The sequence below is a fragment of the Ptiloglossa arizonensis genome, chromosome 3, assembly GCF_051014685.1.
Source record: "Ptiloglossa arizonensis isolate GNS036 chromosome 3, iyPtiAriz1_principal, whole genome shotgun sequence".
Classification (NCBI taxonomy): Eukaryota; Metazoa; Arthropoda; class Insecta; order Hymenoptera; family Colletidae; genus Ptiloglossa; species Ptiloglossa arizonensis.
In genome coordinates this window covers 6,598,037-6,617,746 of record NC_135050.1, presented here as the reverse complement: position 1 = coordinate 6,617,746, position 19,710 = coordinate 6,598,037, and the positions used below count along the sequence as shown (strand labels likewise).

The window sequence follows — 19,710 nt, the reverse complement described above, 5'->3', positions numbered from 1 at the left end:
TACTGTTCAATTACTTTTATCGAACGAGTATTATAAAACTTATCGAACAACCTAATATCTTTCCTTTGCGCTGTAATGCGTATTTCGTCACGTTTTCGTGGAACTTGTTCCACGAAACGCGAACTGTGCACGCGAGAACAATTTCTCTGTGTTACAGCGAAAAAGAAACGCGAACTTCTAAGAGGAAAAGTTGACAACGGTCGAATTTGCGATGTAACATGCACGAAGAACGAATCGAGAGCGTGTAAACACACAGCGGTTTCGATGAAGCCAAAATTTCACTGGGAATAAAAAATGAGAAGAAGAAAGAAAACTCGAGTAGAAAGAACCTGGTAAACGTTACGGTTGTTACGTTGGTAGTTCCTCTTCGAATGGAATTCGATGTTTCTACGGACAAGAATGTAGAAAGTTTCGTCGAGTACTCACGGTTGAACTTTTCGTGAATAAATAGAGCTCTATTGAACTTTTTATTCCAGTGTTTGCGAATAACAGGCAGCACGGTTTCGATCTTAGCATTTTCGTGCATTGCACGCGTGTCTCACTGTTCTGTTACAAGTATAGTTGGACTTGGTAAACCGGTCCTGCATTTTCTTTAATTGCAAACGAAGTGTCGTGCTATTCTACGTGTACAACTTGGGAATACTTGGGGGGAAGAGATACACAACTGCTATTAACAATTTTTTTCAATCTTTTAACGATTTTCATTCAACGACTGTCATTTACACGCACTCGGAATGGATAGATAACGACGTCTTAAATATCGAATCGTTTTATAGTCACTTCCAATGTTCATACTTGAACAGATCCAGAATAAATTGTTCAAAAAATTCAACGTTCGCTTCTGACACGAATCGAATCAATACTCAATTGAAAATTTTCGAAAATGGAACGAGATACGTAATAACTTTACACGTTGTTACACTCGAGTGTCTTGTGCTTATATTTGAATAAAGTTTGTACAAATTAACTGGAAACTTTTCTTTCGACGCAAAATGAATTGATATCTTATTGGAAATTTTAAAAAATGGAATCAAAAATTAATCTTCTAGCTACTCTTGGACGTTTTTATATTTGTATAGATTTTAAGCAAATTATACGAAAAATTGAATTTCGTCACGAAACGAGTATAGTAGGAGAGAATATTTGGCAACGAATCGGTACAAGAATGGCACATCATTTTATCCACCATGAATGGAACTCTCTATTAACCCTTCCCTTGAAAAAGATTACAATTCTGAAAAGTCTACACCGTAAATTAAAACACAAATTTCGAGCTCAACCGCAACGTCCATTCAGCTTTTACTGTCTTCTCGTTATACGATCCTCGCCAATTAGCGAGCGAAACGTAAATTAAAACATAAATACCAAGTTCAATCTCAACAACAGTACATTTTATTTACCGACTCTCGGACAAAGTCTCGAAATTCGAAACAAGCGATGACCAATTTTCTCGAACTCAAAATTTTCACTCAAAAATCGTCTTCTGTTCCTTCCAAACAGATTCTTCCTCCGCTTCTTTCAAATATAAACATTTATCGATCAGTCTTACAAAAATTGAAAATATTTGTATGTTCGTTCGTTGGGTTAATACGAGAAATTAAATTTAAATCCTTCGACTAATTTGAATACACAATTTCCTTAAAATCCACGCAGGGGAAATATACAAGTGATCGACTTGTCGAAGAAGAATTATTTAAAAATAAACTATGCTTGTGTTATAATATTTCCCGCAAAATAACAAGTTCCTGTAGTTTTAAGAAGAATTAATTATTCTCAACGAAGTTATTACCGCTCCTATGGTTCGTTTAACTACAAGGTAATTTTCGCAAAAGTAGTTCGCAGATTATAACGTAAACTTTTATTTCGTTTCGAAACTGAAATCGTACAGATTTTCAACTGACACTTGTCAGATCTGCGGCTGATTCTCCAAATTTTATATCATCGCTGTATTGCTGAAATAGCAACGTGTCATGCGACAGATTGTACAATCCTACACTTTTTACAGGAATCGTGCATTTAATGAATTTAATTTTGCCTTTAATTTAATTTTTAGAATAATTTACACGACTGTTGTCGATACGACTGTAAGAACAGTTGTACAGCTGTTGTACAGAGTGCAACACGTGTTGCAACTTTCATTTTAACCGCAAAAATTAGAATCACCTTTTTGTACAATTTCTACGTATTCTACTCGACGAGAAGATCGAAAGTTTAAAAGGGGGGATAAACGCAGTAGTGTAAAACCAATCGTTTGCACGTATGCGGTAGACTTTTTAAACAAATTTTCATCGATCCAGGTACATAAATTCGTCCCTGAATACCGATACAAATATCTTTTACACAATACATAACTGTCGCACGACACGACCATATTCGACGTAGAAATGGGTAAAATTTTGTTCGAACAAAAGACGACTCGCGACATTAACATTTTTCAATCGTTCATTGCGATACATGTATTTAATGCGATAATGAAAATTTTTAGTTTCGTTCGAAGAATAACGAAGAAAGAATTGTCTATCTTTCGTTCGTTATTCCAAATTTTTATCCGAATAAACGTTGTTGCTTTGCAATCAGAGACGAGCAAAATATTTATTCATACAGAACATTCGAACCGCGAATAAAAGATAAAACACTTTTCGATGCGCCATCCGTTCGTTAAAAATCACAATTCGAATTACACAATCGAGCGACACTTTACGTCGAACGGTTAAAAGTTTATCGGAAAAACAATCGACGGAATAAAAGGAATAAAAGTTACAAACAAATTGTTACGCGGAGCTTTCGTTCTATTGTTCGAAGACAGCATCGTTGCGCGCAACGATCGTTGCAACTCGTGCAACCGATCGTACGACAAACCGTTACGCCTATGGCCCCTGTTACGATTTCATCGCTCAGTTGCAATCGTATCGACGACAGTTGTATAACTTGTACGATGAATAGTTTCGGCTGTGGTCCCTATTAGCCGTCGAATCGTCGAAGAAACGCGACAGTGGACGAGAAACCAACGGAGAAGAAGTCGAAGAATCAGAGAATCATATTTAATAGACGGACTGGCTAGATGAGATGCTAATGGTAAACACGTAACGCGAACGTAACGTGGGAAGGGAGGAACGGCGTTGCCATGAGGACGGAACACAACGCCGCGCCGCGGCGCTCTGTTGCCATGATGACGTAACTTTGCGTCTTTGCGTCACACCGGCCGGGGGTAACGGGGGTGCAGATGGAAGCAGGAGGGAGTGGTTTAGGCGTACCGAACACCAGCGGCGCGCTTCTAGGGCAGGGATGCGTTACGTAATGAACATCAAGATCCCCGCGTATCGATCGCCCGGTTTTACCCACGACGGAGAAAGAATCGCGCGTGTCGCGAACTCGAACGTCCCGCGATTTCAACCGACGAGACGGACCGAGACGAGTACTTCCTTTTCATTTTTATTACTATACTTTGTTGCTTGGTGGGAAATAATAGTTGCTCTGGAGCAACGAAAGATGCTTTCTGATGTCCCTCCACTTTGTGTCCAGTGAATAGTAGAATAGTCGAGGACTGACACGAGTCGTTTCTTTGAAGTTGGTCCTTCGATTATTATTATATTTTGTTGCTTGGTGGGAAATAATAGTTGCTCTGAAGCAACCGAACGAAAAATGTCCCTCCACTTTGTGTCCAGTGAATAGTAAAATATATCAGTCGAAGACCGACATATGTCGTTCCTTTGAAGTTAATTATTCTATTTTTATTACTATATTTTGTTACTTGGTGGGAAATAATAGTTGCTCTGGAGCAACCGAACAAAAGATGCTTTCTCATGTCCCTCAACTTCGGGTCCAGTGAGTACTAAAATATATCAGACAAGGACCGACATATGTCGTTCCTTTGAAGTTGATTATTCGATTTTTATTATTATATTTTGTTGCTTGGTGGGAAATAATAGTTGCTCTGGAGCAACCGAACGAAAAATGCTTTCTGATGTCCCTCCACTTCGTGTCCAGTAAATAGTAAAATATATCAGTCGAGGACTGACACGAGTCGTTTCTTTGAAGTTGATACTTCGATTATTATTATATTTTGTTGTTTGGTAGGAAATAATAGTTGCTCTGGAACAACGAAAGATGCTTTCTGATGTCCCTCCACTTCGTGTCCAGTGAATAGTATTGGGTTGTTCGGAAAGTCATTTAGTTTTCCAAAATGGAGAATGTATAATTTAATAAAATGTTTGTACACTCTAAAAAAATCGTGTTTCATTGTTACCAAAAAAAAAAAAACGAAATAACTTTCCGAACAACCTAATAAAATAAATCAGTCGAGGTAATATACATACGAATAGTTTCATTTAAACGTTGAAACAACTGAGGTTAGAATGTTAGAAGATTGACAAAGGTACGCGATGTTATGGTGGTTGTTGGTCGTATGTATAAACTTTATACATTATTTTAGTTACCAAAGGGTGCACCAATCAGCGATTCAACTTTTTCTCCAAGGAAGAATGAATACCGAGTTTTTTCCTCGCGAGCTTCAGTGGACCGCGTGAATAGTCAGGTGTGATCATTTTTACCCGATGGTCACTTAGGTTACATGTTTTCTTACTGTATCGTTTCGAAGGTTCTTGGAATTTAACTAACAAGCTCTGTTAACGTAATTTGCCATTTTCTTCTTGAACGTTTCGCTGTTTCTATGAACTTTATGTTGTTACACCGTAATATACTTCAATGTATAAATATGTTATGAAAGTACATATTTAATACATAAAGCATTTAATCCTATCGACGTGGCGCGTATGTAATTAAAAGAACGTTCACGGTTCCTTTACAACGTTGTCATCCTTCCCCTTCGTTTGTCAAGTTTTGTAAAAAATAGATCGAGATCGCTGCATTATCTTATAAATACACGTGTGTTAATTTACAGATTGTATCTAAAATAATATAATCTAAATAATCTAATATATCTAAAAAACGTTCAAAATAAATATTAGTCGACTTTCGATCGGCTACGCACGTGAACATTAAAAATGTCTAAAAAATCCGTAGTTACTTTTACTCTTTACAATGTTTGCAATGTTACAGTTGACGTTGAAACAAATTCGTCTCCTATATTATGACCTTGAGACGTGCCGAAAATTATGTTACCTCGAGTTTCACGTAACACGTCGTACAAAAGTAGTTGATATTTAATACTTTATCGTTTAGTATTAATAATTTAATATTTTTACCGGCTTGTGAAACTTATTAATTTTACAGACTTTGCCTTGCTTTGAATACGTAATTCGATTGAAATAAAATAATTATCACATTAACGTTCCTGTCGAGCGAACATAGATTTCTATATTCAAGGTCATCGCAAGGTCATGATGTAAAGGATCGTTGAATTCTTCTCTACAGAGTCGAAAATATATGGTGCCTAATAAAAAGTTAAGTTTGACTTTTTGAAGAAAAAATTTTTTGGAAATCTTTGATATCCAAACACGTAAGCTGACTAGCTTTTATTCCAAATATTTCTTTAGTAGATCAACGAGGCGATTTATACGCGGTTTAACTATAATCGGAAGAAAATCAACCGACCGGTTAAAACCACTTTCTTCGTTATGAATTATGTCAGGCACGACTCCTACACAGACGCAATTTCTGTTCAAGTGACACGAAGGGTATACTTGTAGGTTTGCGCAAAGAGATGAGAAATAGAACAGCGGAGTAGTTGAACTATACGAAAGGGAAACCTATGGGTGGCCTTGAGCCAACAAGTTGATTCTGTTCCTACTACAATTCGACTACTCTATCCCAATTTATAAAACGTAATACCAAAATTCAAGTTCGAATTAATGAATTAATTATTAGAAAAGTATCGAATCTCACGGCTGCTCTCCGGAAGAGAAAAACCAAATTTGAACAGTTCGAAAAGGATTCTTATCTCACGATACGAAATATTCCATTTCTTCTTGAAAAAATATGCAAGGTTGAAATATTGTTGTAGAAACTCCAATGCGTCACTATATTTGCAAAAATACCGTATATGAACAAAAAACTACTGGACATAAAGTCGTAGAAAGGTTCAATTATGCGTAACTTTTATTTGTAGAAGTTTCACGATACTTACAAACGGATACTATAGTTTTACATATTTATTCTTCAGTAATGTAAAAATAATCAACGGTGCGATGTTATCAATACGTTTAATAAAATATACAGGAATTCGTTTCGCACTAATTCGCCGAAATACGCTACTGGATATGCGATATTAATTGTATAAAAAGTAGCGCGAGCATACTTTATCATACTTACGAAATGACAAAATAAATTTTGTTTGCGGCTAGTTTCAATTTCGGTGAAACAATTCTGGAAATTAATCGACATTGTGCCATTGAGCAAAACTCTGATTGCAGAATAACAAAATACGTTGCTGTTTTTACAAACTTCGTGAGAATAAACACAAAATGTTATCTAAAAATTGAGACGACACTGTGCGCGTGATATTTGAATATTTTCGTATAACTCGCGTTAATGTTTAATTTTTTTAAAAATCTGTACCTCGAGCGGGTTATCGTGTTTCTTCCAATTGTATTCTATCCCGCTGGTTGTTGGTTCTTCAGGTTCAAGTGCACCCTCGAGGAAGTTAATTCCCAAGAAACTCTAATTGGAGTGTAATTGAAGAATTGACGAGCACGGATTAGTTTCTTTCGCGTGAAAATTGCTTGTAAATCGCTGCCAGTAACGAACGAAAACGAGGCAGCAGCCTCGCAAGGGCTTTTGTTACGAAACCGCAAAGGGCGCTGAGATTGCGTCGCGGGCGATGAAACTTTCCACTGGAAAATGGAGTCGTTCTTCAGCGATAGTTGACAAATAACGACAGCCGCCGTGTCTCGTTTTCATTAACTTTGCCGAGGGTCGTTAACGTTAATGGATCGAACTCGTATCCGGAACGAAAAAATAAAGAGGTATTTTATGCCTGGTTCAACGTCTGTTAAAAATCGAACGAAACTTTCAAATTGGCCATTTTAAATTCCTCCCGATCGAAAGTAATCTCGAGTGTTAATTTTGCTTCGAAACTCTACGATTCAAACTTTATGTTAACGTTCGCGTAAAGTAGAAAGAATTAGTTACCGAATTCTCTAAAAACGAATATACTTACATTATTAAACACTTTGTTTACATTTAGCATAAGTTATAAAGAAACAATCCGCGTTACGTGTCTATTTTCCACGAACGTTTCTTTACAATCTCTGTCCTCTGTGCAAGCTCGTCTTCAACGTATTTAAATATTTATTCGCTCGAGATTACTTTATTCTTCTAGGAAAATGCTTGGAAAAAATTCCAAATACGAGCTAAAATTAACTATAATCGAAGATTGTGAAGAAAAAAAAACTTAGAAACGACGCATCTCCTTCGACTCGATTATCACGAGGGTACGAAACTTGAGAAATTATTGCGTAAGAAGTCTTGGTAGGTGTCCAAATGGCTGAAAGATTTTTAGCGGGAATATTACATTTTCAAACGGGTGCGTTATCTTTCGTAAGATTAACGCGGCTACGAATTCAAGCACGAATCTTGTTTCAAAGATTTACGCAGTTACGAATTCAGGCACAGATATTACACGTTCGAACGGAGTATTATCATCTTTTGGAGCGAATACTACACGTTTCGAACGGTGCATTATCGTCTGCAAGATTGCCGCAACTTTGAATTCGAGCGCAGGTATTACATCTTCAAACGATGTTTTATTGGTTACACGACTGACCCATTTACCAAGAAAATTCAACCTATCCGCGCGATTGAATACTCGTCCGTCTTCCACGACTCACTATAAGGAATAAAATATGATCAATTGTGAGCCATCGTCGTTTATTTTTGTGCTACGAGTTCGACGATTCGAGAACCTCGACTTTACGAAATTTGGAACGTAATAGGTTGTTCGATCAATTTTATCGTTCGATAAAACTTATTGAACAGTACTGCATTGAACAGTACTGCTCAACAGTTATTGAGCAACCTAGTATTATACTTTGTTCGAGAAAACTTATTGAATAGTCTAGTATAGTCGATGGAAAAAGAACTGGTTGCTCTATTACACATGTTCAATGTAGTACTGTTCAAGAAGTTTTATCGAACGACAGAACTTATTGAGCAATCTAGTACTATACCGTTCAATTACCTAACAGTTATCGAGCAACTTAGTACTATACTTTTATCGTTCGACAAAACCCATTGAACAACCTAGTATAGTCGATGGAAAAAGAACTGGTTGCTCTATTACACATGTTCAATGTAGTACTGTTCAAGAAGTTTTATCGAACGACAGAACTTATTGAGCAATCTAGTACTATACCGTTCAATTACCTAACAGTTATCGAGCAACCTAGTACTATACTTTTGTCGTTCGACAAAACCTATTGAACAACCTAGTATAGTCGATGGAAAAAGAACTGGTTGCTCTATTACACATGTTCAATGTAGTACTGTTCAAGAAGTTTTATCGAACGACAGAACTTATTGAGCAATCTAGTACTATACCGTTCAATTACCTAACAGTTATCGAGCAACTTAGTACTATACTTTTGTCGTTCGACAAAACCCATTGAACAACCTAGTATAGTCGATGGAAAAAGAACTGGTTGCTCTATTACACATGTTCAATGTAGTACTGTTCAAGAAGTTTTATCGAACGACAAAACTTATCGAACAACTTAGTACAATGAAGAATATCAAACGGTTGCACACCTAGCAACAACGTAACGCCACGTATGTTAGAATTTCTCAAAATATTGCCAGTATCTACACGATAGTCCTACCACATCTTTAAAGATATTTTGAAATATTTGATTTAACCGACATATCGTCACCGTTTCTAATTTCAAGGATTTAAATACTTTCATGAACGACCGAAAATGTGAGAGAACAAAGTATTAAAGGATTTTGCGTTACGCAATCAACCGACATACCTGGCCCAAAGGCAGCCTGCTTGGATAACGTACCACCGTGGGGACTATAACCTTGAAATACATTATCCTTTCGAACCGTACCCAGAAAATAAAATTCCCAAATTTTTGAATACGCAACGTCGCCACTTTCCTAATCTTCTGGCGCGCAACTTTCCACAAATTCAATTCCAAGAGGCGAAAGTTCGATCCGAATACGAGTTTCGAGTAACGAATAACAAAATTTGATCCCAGGCACGATATATTTCACGACGAACAGGTGAAAAATTGAATCGAGAAACGTTGATCTTACTCGTCGTCTTCTATTCGAATTGTTGTAAATTCAGATTAGTCGCTCTAATCAACACTCACTGATACCTGGGCCTGTAACCTGTTGTAAACTCACTCTGGAATGTAATGTTTAATCATGATACACAGGGATCATTTTGCGTATCAAGTAGCACAATGATTTGCAAACACAAAAATGTAAAGTCCAAAATAAATAATGTACGGTAATGCAACTTAGTATGCAACCAAGATAGTATCTATCGTGTGCCTTTCCTGGTTCTCGGCTCGGAACTGAAAACCCCAGAGGAAAACAGCCAAACCTTTGAACGTGTAAGACCTTTGGCACCGATACAATGGCGGTCCTTAAAACTAACATCAGCCATTGGCTAACGACGTCTACACGCCTGAACATCATCGTTGCCTTCGTTGCAATACGAGTAAAATTGTATTCGATGCTTCGTTCGCAAGTATCGCGTCTTCTGGAAAATTCGTGTCGATTTTTAAAAAAAATTCAAAGGCGATACGTTCAAATTTCGGTATACATTTATGGAATTATATAATTGCCATTTTGTTCCAAATCTTTCTCCATCTTTCGCGCCACTCGAAGATTCCAATTTCAGAAATTCTCAGGTTTTTTCGCGAAAAATTTGTCAACGTGATTTCTTATACCGACCAACGAGTTACGGTTGTTATCAAGGTAATTTTTTAAAGATCTAAATAAGTAAAAAATCTGAAGGTACAATTTCTGGTGAATAACGACTTTTGTCGAGTGGTCAGACACACGAGAACGCGCATTATCCCGATGAAACGTAACAACTTCCCGATTCGCTGGTTCTGATGGTTTTTCTACAACAGTTGTCTTCAATTCGTCCAATAGCGAACAATATTTTCCCGAATTTATCGTCAGGTTGTTTGTTAGAAGCTCGTAACGTTGGATTCCTTTCGAGTCCCACCAGACACAAAGCATGACTTTCTTCGGATGAAGCCCTTTTAGGGTGGTTCATTTCCCTCTCTCCTGAATCTTTCCACTCAACATTATTACAAACGGCCATTTTTTATCTCGGGTCGCTTCAAAAATTGTCTCCTCGTTGCGTTCATAGAACTAGTCGCAAATAAAAATACGGTCCATCAGATTTTTTCCATTGAATTATGGGGAACTCGTACATCAAAACTATTTACCTATCCAAGCTTTGCAAAATGTTCAAAGACCATGGTTTTCGATATTTTTAACATTTCTGTTAATTCACGCGTCTTATATCGATCATCGAGATTGAAATCGCCAGCTTCGAACCTAACGAACCACTTCTGCACAGTTTTCTCATCTGTGACACCTTCACTGTAAACAGCACGTATCTTTTGTACTGCTTGTGTGGCATTTTTGCTGTTTCGATAAAAGACAAGCACCAAACACCTACAGTGTATTTTCTTCCCTTTGATATTGAAAAGCTTAGAAAACTTACAAAAATTAACGCGTCTCGACAAAACTTCCCAAAGATACTTCCTAAAAGACACCAATTCCCTAAAGATACTCAAAGTGTCACCTTTTCGATCATTCCGTGTTGGAATACAACGACATTAAACCATGCAGTACTTGAGAAGTGAAGGAATGGTGGATGAGCTCGATACCGGCTTTCCTATTTTTCCGTTGATGTGACGACGTGATCGATACAATCTGTTCAGTTGTTCATAACCATTCTTCGCTGCATGACTGTAATATATTTATCTAAAAATAAACGTTCAATTTACATTTTCTCTTGCGCTAAACAATTCCATAATCCCACATTCCGATATGCTCAGATCTTTCCCGATGCCGCGTACCAGAACTCGTCATTGAATTTCCGGGCAATCTAGCAATAGCATCGGCAATTGGATCGAACGCGTTGAAAGTTGAAAAGGTTGGCTGAGAATCGTCGCGATGCCGGATAAAGAATCGAATTCCGTGTCGTTCGGGCGATGAACACCTACTCCGCGCATGGTAGATCAACGGAACGAAATAATTAGCCCGAATGAAGATCTCAAACGCGAGAGCCGATCGGAAGGACGAGAGCGATGAACAAACGAAGGGATCGAGCCAGGATATTCACGCGGGGAGCACTTAACTCGACTACCGCGGTAATTGTTAGACGGCTTAACGAGGCGTCGGGACACGAGCACGCACTCGTCTGTATCAATATTTGTGTAGGTGGAAGCATCCACCGCGAGAGAGCTGATCGCTCCTAAAGACGGCATTGTTTGCGGTCGTAAAGCCAACTGACTCGTTCGTAAGCGCGACGACGTAGTCGTCAACCGGACAGAAAGTAGTATCTAACGAACGATCGGGATCGAGACATTCCACCGAACAGTAAACGTTCACACTTTGACGACGACGACGACGACGAAGACCCTGTCCGAGTGTACGGTTTACGTCATAATCCCAATCGGCCTCTGACCACCTCGTAAACCTTTTCAAAGTGAAATTCAACGAGAAATAAATAACGTCCCCGAGATCCTTTCTTTACTACCCACTTTTCTATGCACTCTGGTTTAGGATCTGCTCGGATCTCTGCGAAACTTTCTTCGAAAATGAATCCAATGGAAATTGTATTACGTAGGAATTGTATTTTCTAATCGAAATAAATACTTATTTCCTAATGAAAATAAATACTTACTTCCTAATGGAAATAAATACGTAAGCTTCGAACGCGTCGAAGTAACAATGGAAAGATCTTCCGCGTCAAAAAGCGAGAACTTTTTCTCCGGGAAAGCTGAGAAGCTATCAGAACGATGGCACACGGTTTTGACTAACGAGGGAAATCTGGGTTGTAGGTGATCAGATTTTGATTAAAAAAAAAGAAAAAGGTAAAACGGAGAGGTAGAAGCCTTCCTTTACTTAGGCAACATTTTGTGTTTGTTATTCAGTTTCCGGCATACCTTTGTATCATAAAGTACATTTGCGACATTGAATACTCTATAAAGTGATGCAGGTGGAAAAAAGATTTGCGTAAAGTGTTTGGAGAGGCTGCTGTAACAGCTCGAACTTAAGCTGGTGGCTCGTGAAATTTCGGTCTGAATTTATATTTTTTAATTTTATTTCGTGTTCAACGCGTTAAAAAAAATTGTAAAACTCAATATACAAATTGTATATTGTACAAGTGTACTTTGTATTGTACAAATATAAAATCAGTACGAATGTAATTCGTAGAAGATTTTAATTATATTCTTAACAAGATCTACGATTTTGTACGAACTGAACAAATCCTACATTGATCTTCGTAGATGTGAACACTAAATTTGGAATTTATCAGACGATTCCTTTGGATCGCATCAAAAGACTTGATTCTGTGTCGAAGCTCGAGCGAAAAATACTAGGTTGTTCGATAAATTTTGTCGTTTTTTCCATTGTAAATAATACTATGACTCTTCGACTTTGAACAACTATAAATATACGAACGAGTCGACAGATCTGCATGAAACTTCGTAGACGTTCATCGAACAGTGGTACAATTTTTAGAAAAATAAAACGACGAACCTAATGGCTTCATTTCTTATCGAACGACAAAACTTATCGAGCGACCTAATATTCGTTGGATCAAGTTTCCATATGTACTTTCCGTCAGTCAAGAAAGAACCACTTCTGGACTGCTTAATTACTGGAGATGAAAAGTGGATAGTGTAGAAAAACGTAGAGGAAAATATAGCATATGTGTACCGTGTGGAAACGTCATTGTCAACGTCAAAAGTGGGAGTTCATCGAAAGAAGTTTATGCTATGTTGTTGCTGGGACCTCAAAGGAGAATACTCTATTACAAGTCGCCGAAAGAAGGTGAAACTGTTAACGTTGATTGTTATTATTCGTAACTTGAGCTTTTGAAAATAGAAATTCAATAATCAAGGGGACATTGCGTCTAGAATTTCAAAATAATCGATTATTTTTATTTCGTTTTCTTAAAGCGTACGATTTCGAAAATGTGTGTGCAAATACCATTTGCTTCGATTCGTGAAAATACCGATGATACGGAGGTTTGAATATACGTTCATGCAACGTGTGAAATTGATAAGAGAAACATTGAACGCGTTTTTCTCGAAAGGTTATTTGTTCAACTGGCTTCCACGATATCTCAAGATCTATTTGACCGATTGGCTTCATATTTGAAGAGAATCTTCGGTAGATATGCCTTTATCGCCGAAACTAGAGATTCTTAAAAAATATTGAGTTTTACTACTTTTTTTAACGCGTTGAACACGAAATGAAACTAAAAAATATAAATTCAGAATTTAAAGTTTCGTCATTTTTTTTTGGAAAGAAGCTTCGGTAGATGTGCCCTTATCGCTGGGATTAGAGATTCTTATAAATATTGAGTTTTACTATTTTTTTTAACACGCTAAACGCAAAATAAAGCTATAGAATGTAATTCAGAATTTAAAGTTTCGCCATTTTTTTTATTTATCGAGATTTCGATTTCTCTCCAGTTTCTACTCTAACTACATCCTTTCTAACGATGATACTTTCTCACCCTCTGTTTCTGACTAGAGAATCGCCTGGAATCGTGGAAACCAGTCAAACATCTTTTTGTAGAAAAGCCATTAAAGAAGAAGCTGTAACTCCAATAATTTTTAACCTTTCTGGATGAAAAATATACCGTGTGTACTTATAAGATGGATAAGCATATCTGGAAAATCTCGCTACAAAATAATCAACCTACCGTTGAAAAAAAAAAATAATAAAAGGAATCGAAAAAATGACAGTCTAGACAACAATACCCCCTCCCTTAAGAAAATTTATCTGGTATTTACCAGATATTGTACCATCGAACCACCTATTCAGATCTCTGCAAAACTTCCTTAATGGAAATGAATACGCAAGCTCTGAACGCGTCGAAATAACAATGGAAACATTTTTCGCGACGAAAAGCGAGAACTTTTTCTCCAGGGAAGCGGAGAAGCTATCAGAACGATGACAAACGGTCTTAACTAACGAGGGGAATTATTTCTTAGAATAAATTTCAACAAATAAGTAAGAATAAGCATTTTTGCTTTTTCTACGATTAAATATATGTAAGGAAAGCACCCTCAGTTGTAGTGAAATTAGCATCGATAAGTTAGATCTCGATTGGTAGGAAGACATGTGAAAAAAGTGATGAGGAAAAGAACGGTGTGAATAATAACATTGAATGTTGTTTCTTTGTTATTATAGAAACAATTCAACCCATTTTCCACCAAGAACCTGCAGACGAAATAAGACATTAAATATATAAAAAAGAAAAGAAAAAGAAACGTTGTAATATTTCCAAAGGCGTACAGAGTAAGTCCCGCTTTCGAGCAAGAAAATTGCTATAAAATCGTAGATTTTCGTTCGGAATCGAGGTTCAGTTACGTGTGTATCGTCCAAGGAAGAAAACGAACGGAGAGCGAGCGAGACAGAGAAACAACTACCGAGACTCGCATTACCTCCCCTCGTTGGCCGAAACTTCGTATGAGCGATCGACTAATGCGAAATAAGACAATTTTATATACTTCATTGTACGGAGATCTTTCCTTTGCAAACTAGGACAAGAAAAATTCTAAGCAACCGTGTACATACAATGGAAAAAATACAAAGCATTGTCGAGGAAATTTGCATACTTAAAGGCAAAGAACAGTGTTAAATTACACCTACGTAAATCGAACGAAACTAGCGAACGTGGATACAGTTATCGAGAATTTTAGCTATCGAGGCTAAACTAGAAATGGTAGAAATTCGTGAAAACACGATCGAAGTGTTCGTTCGTGCGTTAATTATTTTCGACTCGCGTAAGTTAACATACAAGTATGCAAATTTCCTCGAGAACGACTCTCGAAATTGTACGGATTTTTGGAAGCACACCGGTTCAAGGATCCGCGTGAATTACATCCGTTTGGTACGCGAGGATTCAAGGTTCGATCGTTTCCCGTGCCATGCATTGCTCTTTAAATCCCGTTACGAAGAAGACATTATGGCAAGCGCGCGCAAGAATGCAGAAATACTTTCTCTCACGGGCCCACTTTGGACCAATGAAAGAAACGAGCCCGTTTGCGTTACGTGCTCCTTCTCGAGTCAACGTTCAACGTCACTTTTGACAGGGACGTATCTCGTCGGGACGATCTGGTACAACTTCCGGTACACGGAGACTTCCGAGAGGAAGCGACCATACTACCCTATCGAAAGATTCTACGGTTAATTACACGCAAAATTACTGTATCGACCACTCCGATTTAAATTTCTTCAATTGAAATTTCTCGCGATTTTTTGCTCGTTAGTTGCATTTATGCGACGAAACGCAAGTTCGTTAACGGACGCATTAATCCAATTCGAGGCAGTAGCTATAACGAGGACGCGATCGACTAACCGTTCAAGGCCACTTCCCGACGGTCGATCATGCCAAATACTGTCGTTACGTCGTACGAATTTCTTCTATTATTGGTAGATATAAGAGACACGATAATCGAACGATTGGTCTCCCGAGACGATGTTCAACAATCGGTCGATTCAGTTTACTTCAAAATGTAGCGAATCTGAAAATTGAAATTCTCTCTTTTCAATACAAAGACGCTTCGAGAGTATTCAAACTAGCTATAGTGTATAGGTATATTCGACACTCGCGTAACCGACCGCTGCGGACCCGAAAAAAATAAGTTTTTTCCATAAACGTTCTCTCTCGACGTTTCGTAACACGTATGCAACGTGTCTTCGAATTCGTTTAGTCTTTCGAATTAAACAATTTTCGGTCTCTGACTCGATCCAATACTGTGCAATTTGTTCATTTCTCGCGTTCCGTTGTTCATTTAACAAAGAAAATAAACAATATTCAATACAGTTAAGTTTCTATTCATGAGAACAAAGAACGCGTGATACAGAATTCGAACTCGTATTGTCAGTGTTTAAGGATGTATTTAAATCGATTAACAACGAATAACGTTCTTGTCGTTCGACAACGACTGTTCGAGATTTCTCACCGACGCGAGTGTTAACAAATAACGTATTTCGTATCGAAGAAACGAGGATCTTCGAGATATTTCTTCCCCGAACGTTCTTAAAAACCGAGTTGAGGAAATTCAATTGAAAGGAAAATATTTGACAATTACTCGCGAGGTCGCGAGGGGGTCTATCGAATTTTAATTAGGTGTATTCGAGTCGAACGAGGACCGTGTCACCGGCGTGCACCGATACGGTACACGTGATTTCGTTTCATAACGATATGTTTTGCAAACCTGTCTTAACGCGCTGTCGGCAACGCTAAAACGGGACAACGTTAACATCGTCATATTTTGCGGAGTGTTTCGGGGCCAAAGGGAATCGCTGCTCTTAATCACCTCTCATATTCCTTTGATCCGGCTCCTGGAGACTTCTTTCTTCTCCCAAAACTGAAACTGAAATTAAAAGTACGAACTTTTCATTTTGCTTCGAATAACGTTTAGAAGTGTATCGAGGGATTTAAATGCTATCGGGTCAAGAAGAATTTTCAAACCTATTGTACAAACTTTCGCTCGTCGTTCGAAATTTGTTATCCAATTGAGAACCTTTTTGTCTTTTCTCTCTTTAAAAACGAACACTGTGTAACCACCTGTCCCGACGTACACGACAAACTTGAATTCGCGCTGGAACATGCGCAGTACCACTTGGGTACGTTTAATAAAAGCTTGTTTTTCAAACGACGCGATAATTTCCACGAATGGAAATCAGATCGAAATTAACACTTCCGTTCGGTTTGCGATTTCTTTGAGAAATAAAAGACCATTTATCGTTGAATCGTCGTCACTTAGCGACGAAACAGTGAGAATTCTATACGCGTGTTAAAAATTGACCAATCTCGTTCGAGTTAACTCGAACGAAACCAAGCGTAGAGTAAAATAAAAGAGTACAAATACGTAGGAGCTTTTGAGAGATTGAAAAGGTGAGCTAAGAGAAGGTTTATTTTAGATCCACTATTTTCAAAAGAAGTTGGTTAACGAATCACCGTCTTGAACAATTAATGACGTCAATTTGGCGGAGAAGGGGGGAAAGATATATGAAATCACGTGTTATTCACGTACGCGACGCGACACTCGAATAACAAGCAACGATTCCCTAATAAGAGTGAACTCATTCACCGGCGTTGGGTTCTCGTGCAATGCGTAAATTGAAACTGAAAACGCAAACAAAAGAGAATGAAAGAAATAAGATGCACGAAAGATAGTCGAGCCCGCTAATGAGGAGAACTACGGTAGAAGCGGCAAGTGGCACTCGCTGCTACTCGCACGCTGATCGTGTTCGCAACAGTTACGGAATAATTAGGAACGCACGTTGCGCGGCGTTGCCCGCACGTGCAAAAGTTTCTCTGATCTTCTATAATTACCGCGTAAGCCCGACTCCTGGATCGATAATTCCACGTTCAAGTGGGTGTTCGAACTTTTAACCGTAGAGGCTGCTCGCCTAAATTCCGTATCACCGTGAGCCAAGAATCTCGCCGCTTTCACTTTCGATATTCGAGAAAAGCGAAACAACGTTCTCCTTGGTTTTTGTATTTCGAAAGGGATCTTGTAACGAAAAATCGAGACTTTAGTGAGGGATATTGAAACACAAGGAAAGTAAAATATAGCGATCGAGAGGATCGAGTATTAAAACATTTAAACGAAACTCTTTTTTGTTTTCTTTTTTTTCTTTTCTTGATTTTGTAAACTTCTGGTTTTACCAGACATCGAATAAAATGTTTGAATTTGATCTTCGGCTGGTTCGGGTTTATAACCCCGATGATTTAACGCGTTTCTATAGCTTACGACTCCAACGTCGAATCTTGATTTAAGAGAGATTTCGAAGAGAATTCTATGGATTTTTATGTTTTACCGCGACTAACAAGTTTCGATAATAGAGAACCAATTCGGAGTATCGTCGCTGTTTCGTTGCTACCTTTACTAAAAATTTTCGGATATTATTGTCGTTTCCTCGGATAGTTGTACAAAACCCTTTTCATTTTGTGAGCCTACAAGGAAGATAAGTATTACAATTGAAACAATTTTTTGCACGGAAAAACACGTTTCAAACGTGATCGCGTTTCAATTATCGAATGTGTGTTTAATTACTGTAATTGATATATTCGTTTCTTTTAATATTCGTTAAATTCTTATTGATTTTCTACACATCGAAGACCAAAATGACAAAATCGAAGATGTTTTATTCGAAAATACTTTTGTTGATCATGCTTTGGTTAAATTTAAATTAATCACTACTTGGGAAACGAATAAGCTTAATAATTTAGTAATCTATTCGAGCCATCCATTGGTTGCTAAACATAATTATTGATCTTCGACTAATATTTTTTGGGTATTTCGGTGTTACAAAATTATCTAAAATAAGTTTAAAACTTAATAATTTAGTAGTTGAGTCGAGTAATGTATTGCTCTCGAAACATAATTGTTCATCTTTGACTAATATTTTTTGGGTTTTCAGTATTACAAAATTATCTAAAATTATTTTAAAACTTGATAATTTAGTAGTTGAGTCGAGTAATCCATTGCTCTCTAAATATAATTGTTCATCTTTGACTAATATTTTTTGGGTCTTTCGATGTTACAAAATTATCTAAAATTAGTTTAAAACTTAATAATTTAGTAGTTGAGCCGAGTAATCCATTGCTCTCTAAATATATTTGTTCATCTTTGACTAATATTTTTTGGGTCTTCAGTATTACAAAATTATCTAAAATTATTTTAAAACTTAATAATGTAGTAGTTGAGCCGACTAATCCATTACTCTCTGAACATAATTGTTCATCTTTGACTAATATTTTTTGGGTCTTTCGATGTTACAAAATTAATAAAATTATTTTAAAACTTAATAATTTAGTAGATGAGTCGACTAATCCATTGCTCTCTGAACATAATTGTTCATCTTTGACTAATATTTTTTGGGTCTTTCGGTGTTACAAAATTATCTAAAATTATTTTAAAACTTATTAATTTAGTTGTTGAGTCGACTAATCCATTGCTCTCTGAACATAATTGTTCATCTTTGACTAATATTTTTTGGGTCTTTCGATGTTACAAAATTATCTAAAATTATTTTAAAACAAAAATAAATGAATGCATCGAGAGGTTTTGATCGAAAACGTAACGATTTAAAATATATATTTAGAAAGTAATGGATCGTTCGAATCGACTACGACACATTTAACGCATTACCGGCCAGCGTCACGATCGTGGTGGTTTAAAATACGATTCGAGCCAAGTTCTATTATTTTTATCATTATTTCTTTCCTTTATGTGTACATATATTAAAAGTATTCGCTCGTCTATTATTTTTAATTTTACTTCTACATACATTTTACATTTTTCACTTGTATTTACGTACAAATAAAAATATGTTTCCACTTGTATTTCGACCCAGTTTTCGATATATGAGAGATAGTATGGAAGTTAAACGTTAGCATTTACAGATTTTGCATTCCATCGAATTATTTGGTAAGCATTTTATGTCAGTTCGAAGAAATAGTTAGAGTACACTCTGCCAACTATTGTATGGACTTTAGATTTGGTGATCTAAACGCTTTTT

The 19,710-nt window shown here is 37.1% G+C and overlaps 1 protein-coding gene across 13 annotated transcripts in view; it reads right to left on the bottom strand.

The window, feature by feature from the left end:
• Nucleotides 1–19,710, bottom strand: part of LOC143143954 (uncharacterized) — a 313,357-nt gene that overhangs the window by 141,162 nt on the left and 152,485 nt on the right. For 11 of the 13 annotated variants that reach the window (XM_076305817.1, XM_076305815.1, XM_076305811.1 and 8 more), the window contains exon 3: nt 16,497–16,553. The exons of 1 other annotated variant lie outside the window; for it this stretch is intronic. In XM_076305817.1, the coding sequence (XP_076161932.1) occupies nt 16,497–16,553 (57 nt within the window). Of the gene's footprint in view, nt 1–16,394; nt 16,554–19,710 lie in introns of those variants that run through there. One more of the 13 variants, XM_076305821.1, reaches the window with a different exon arrangement.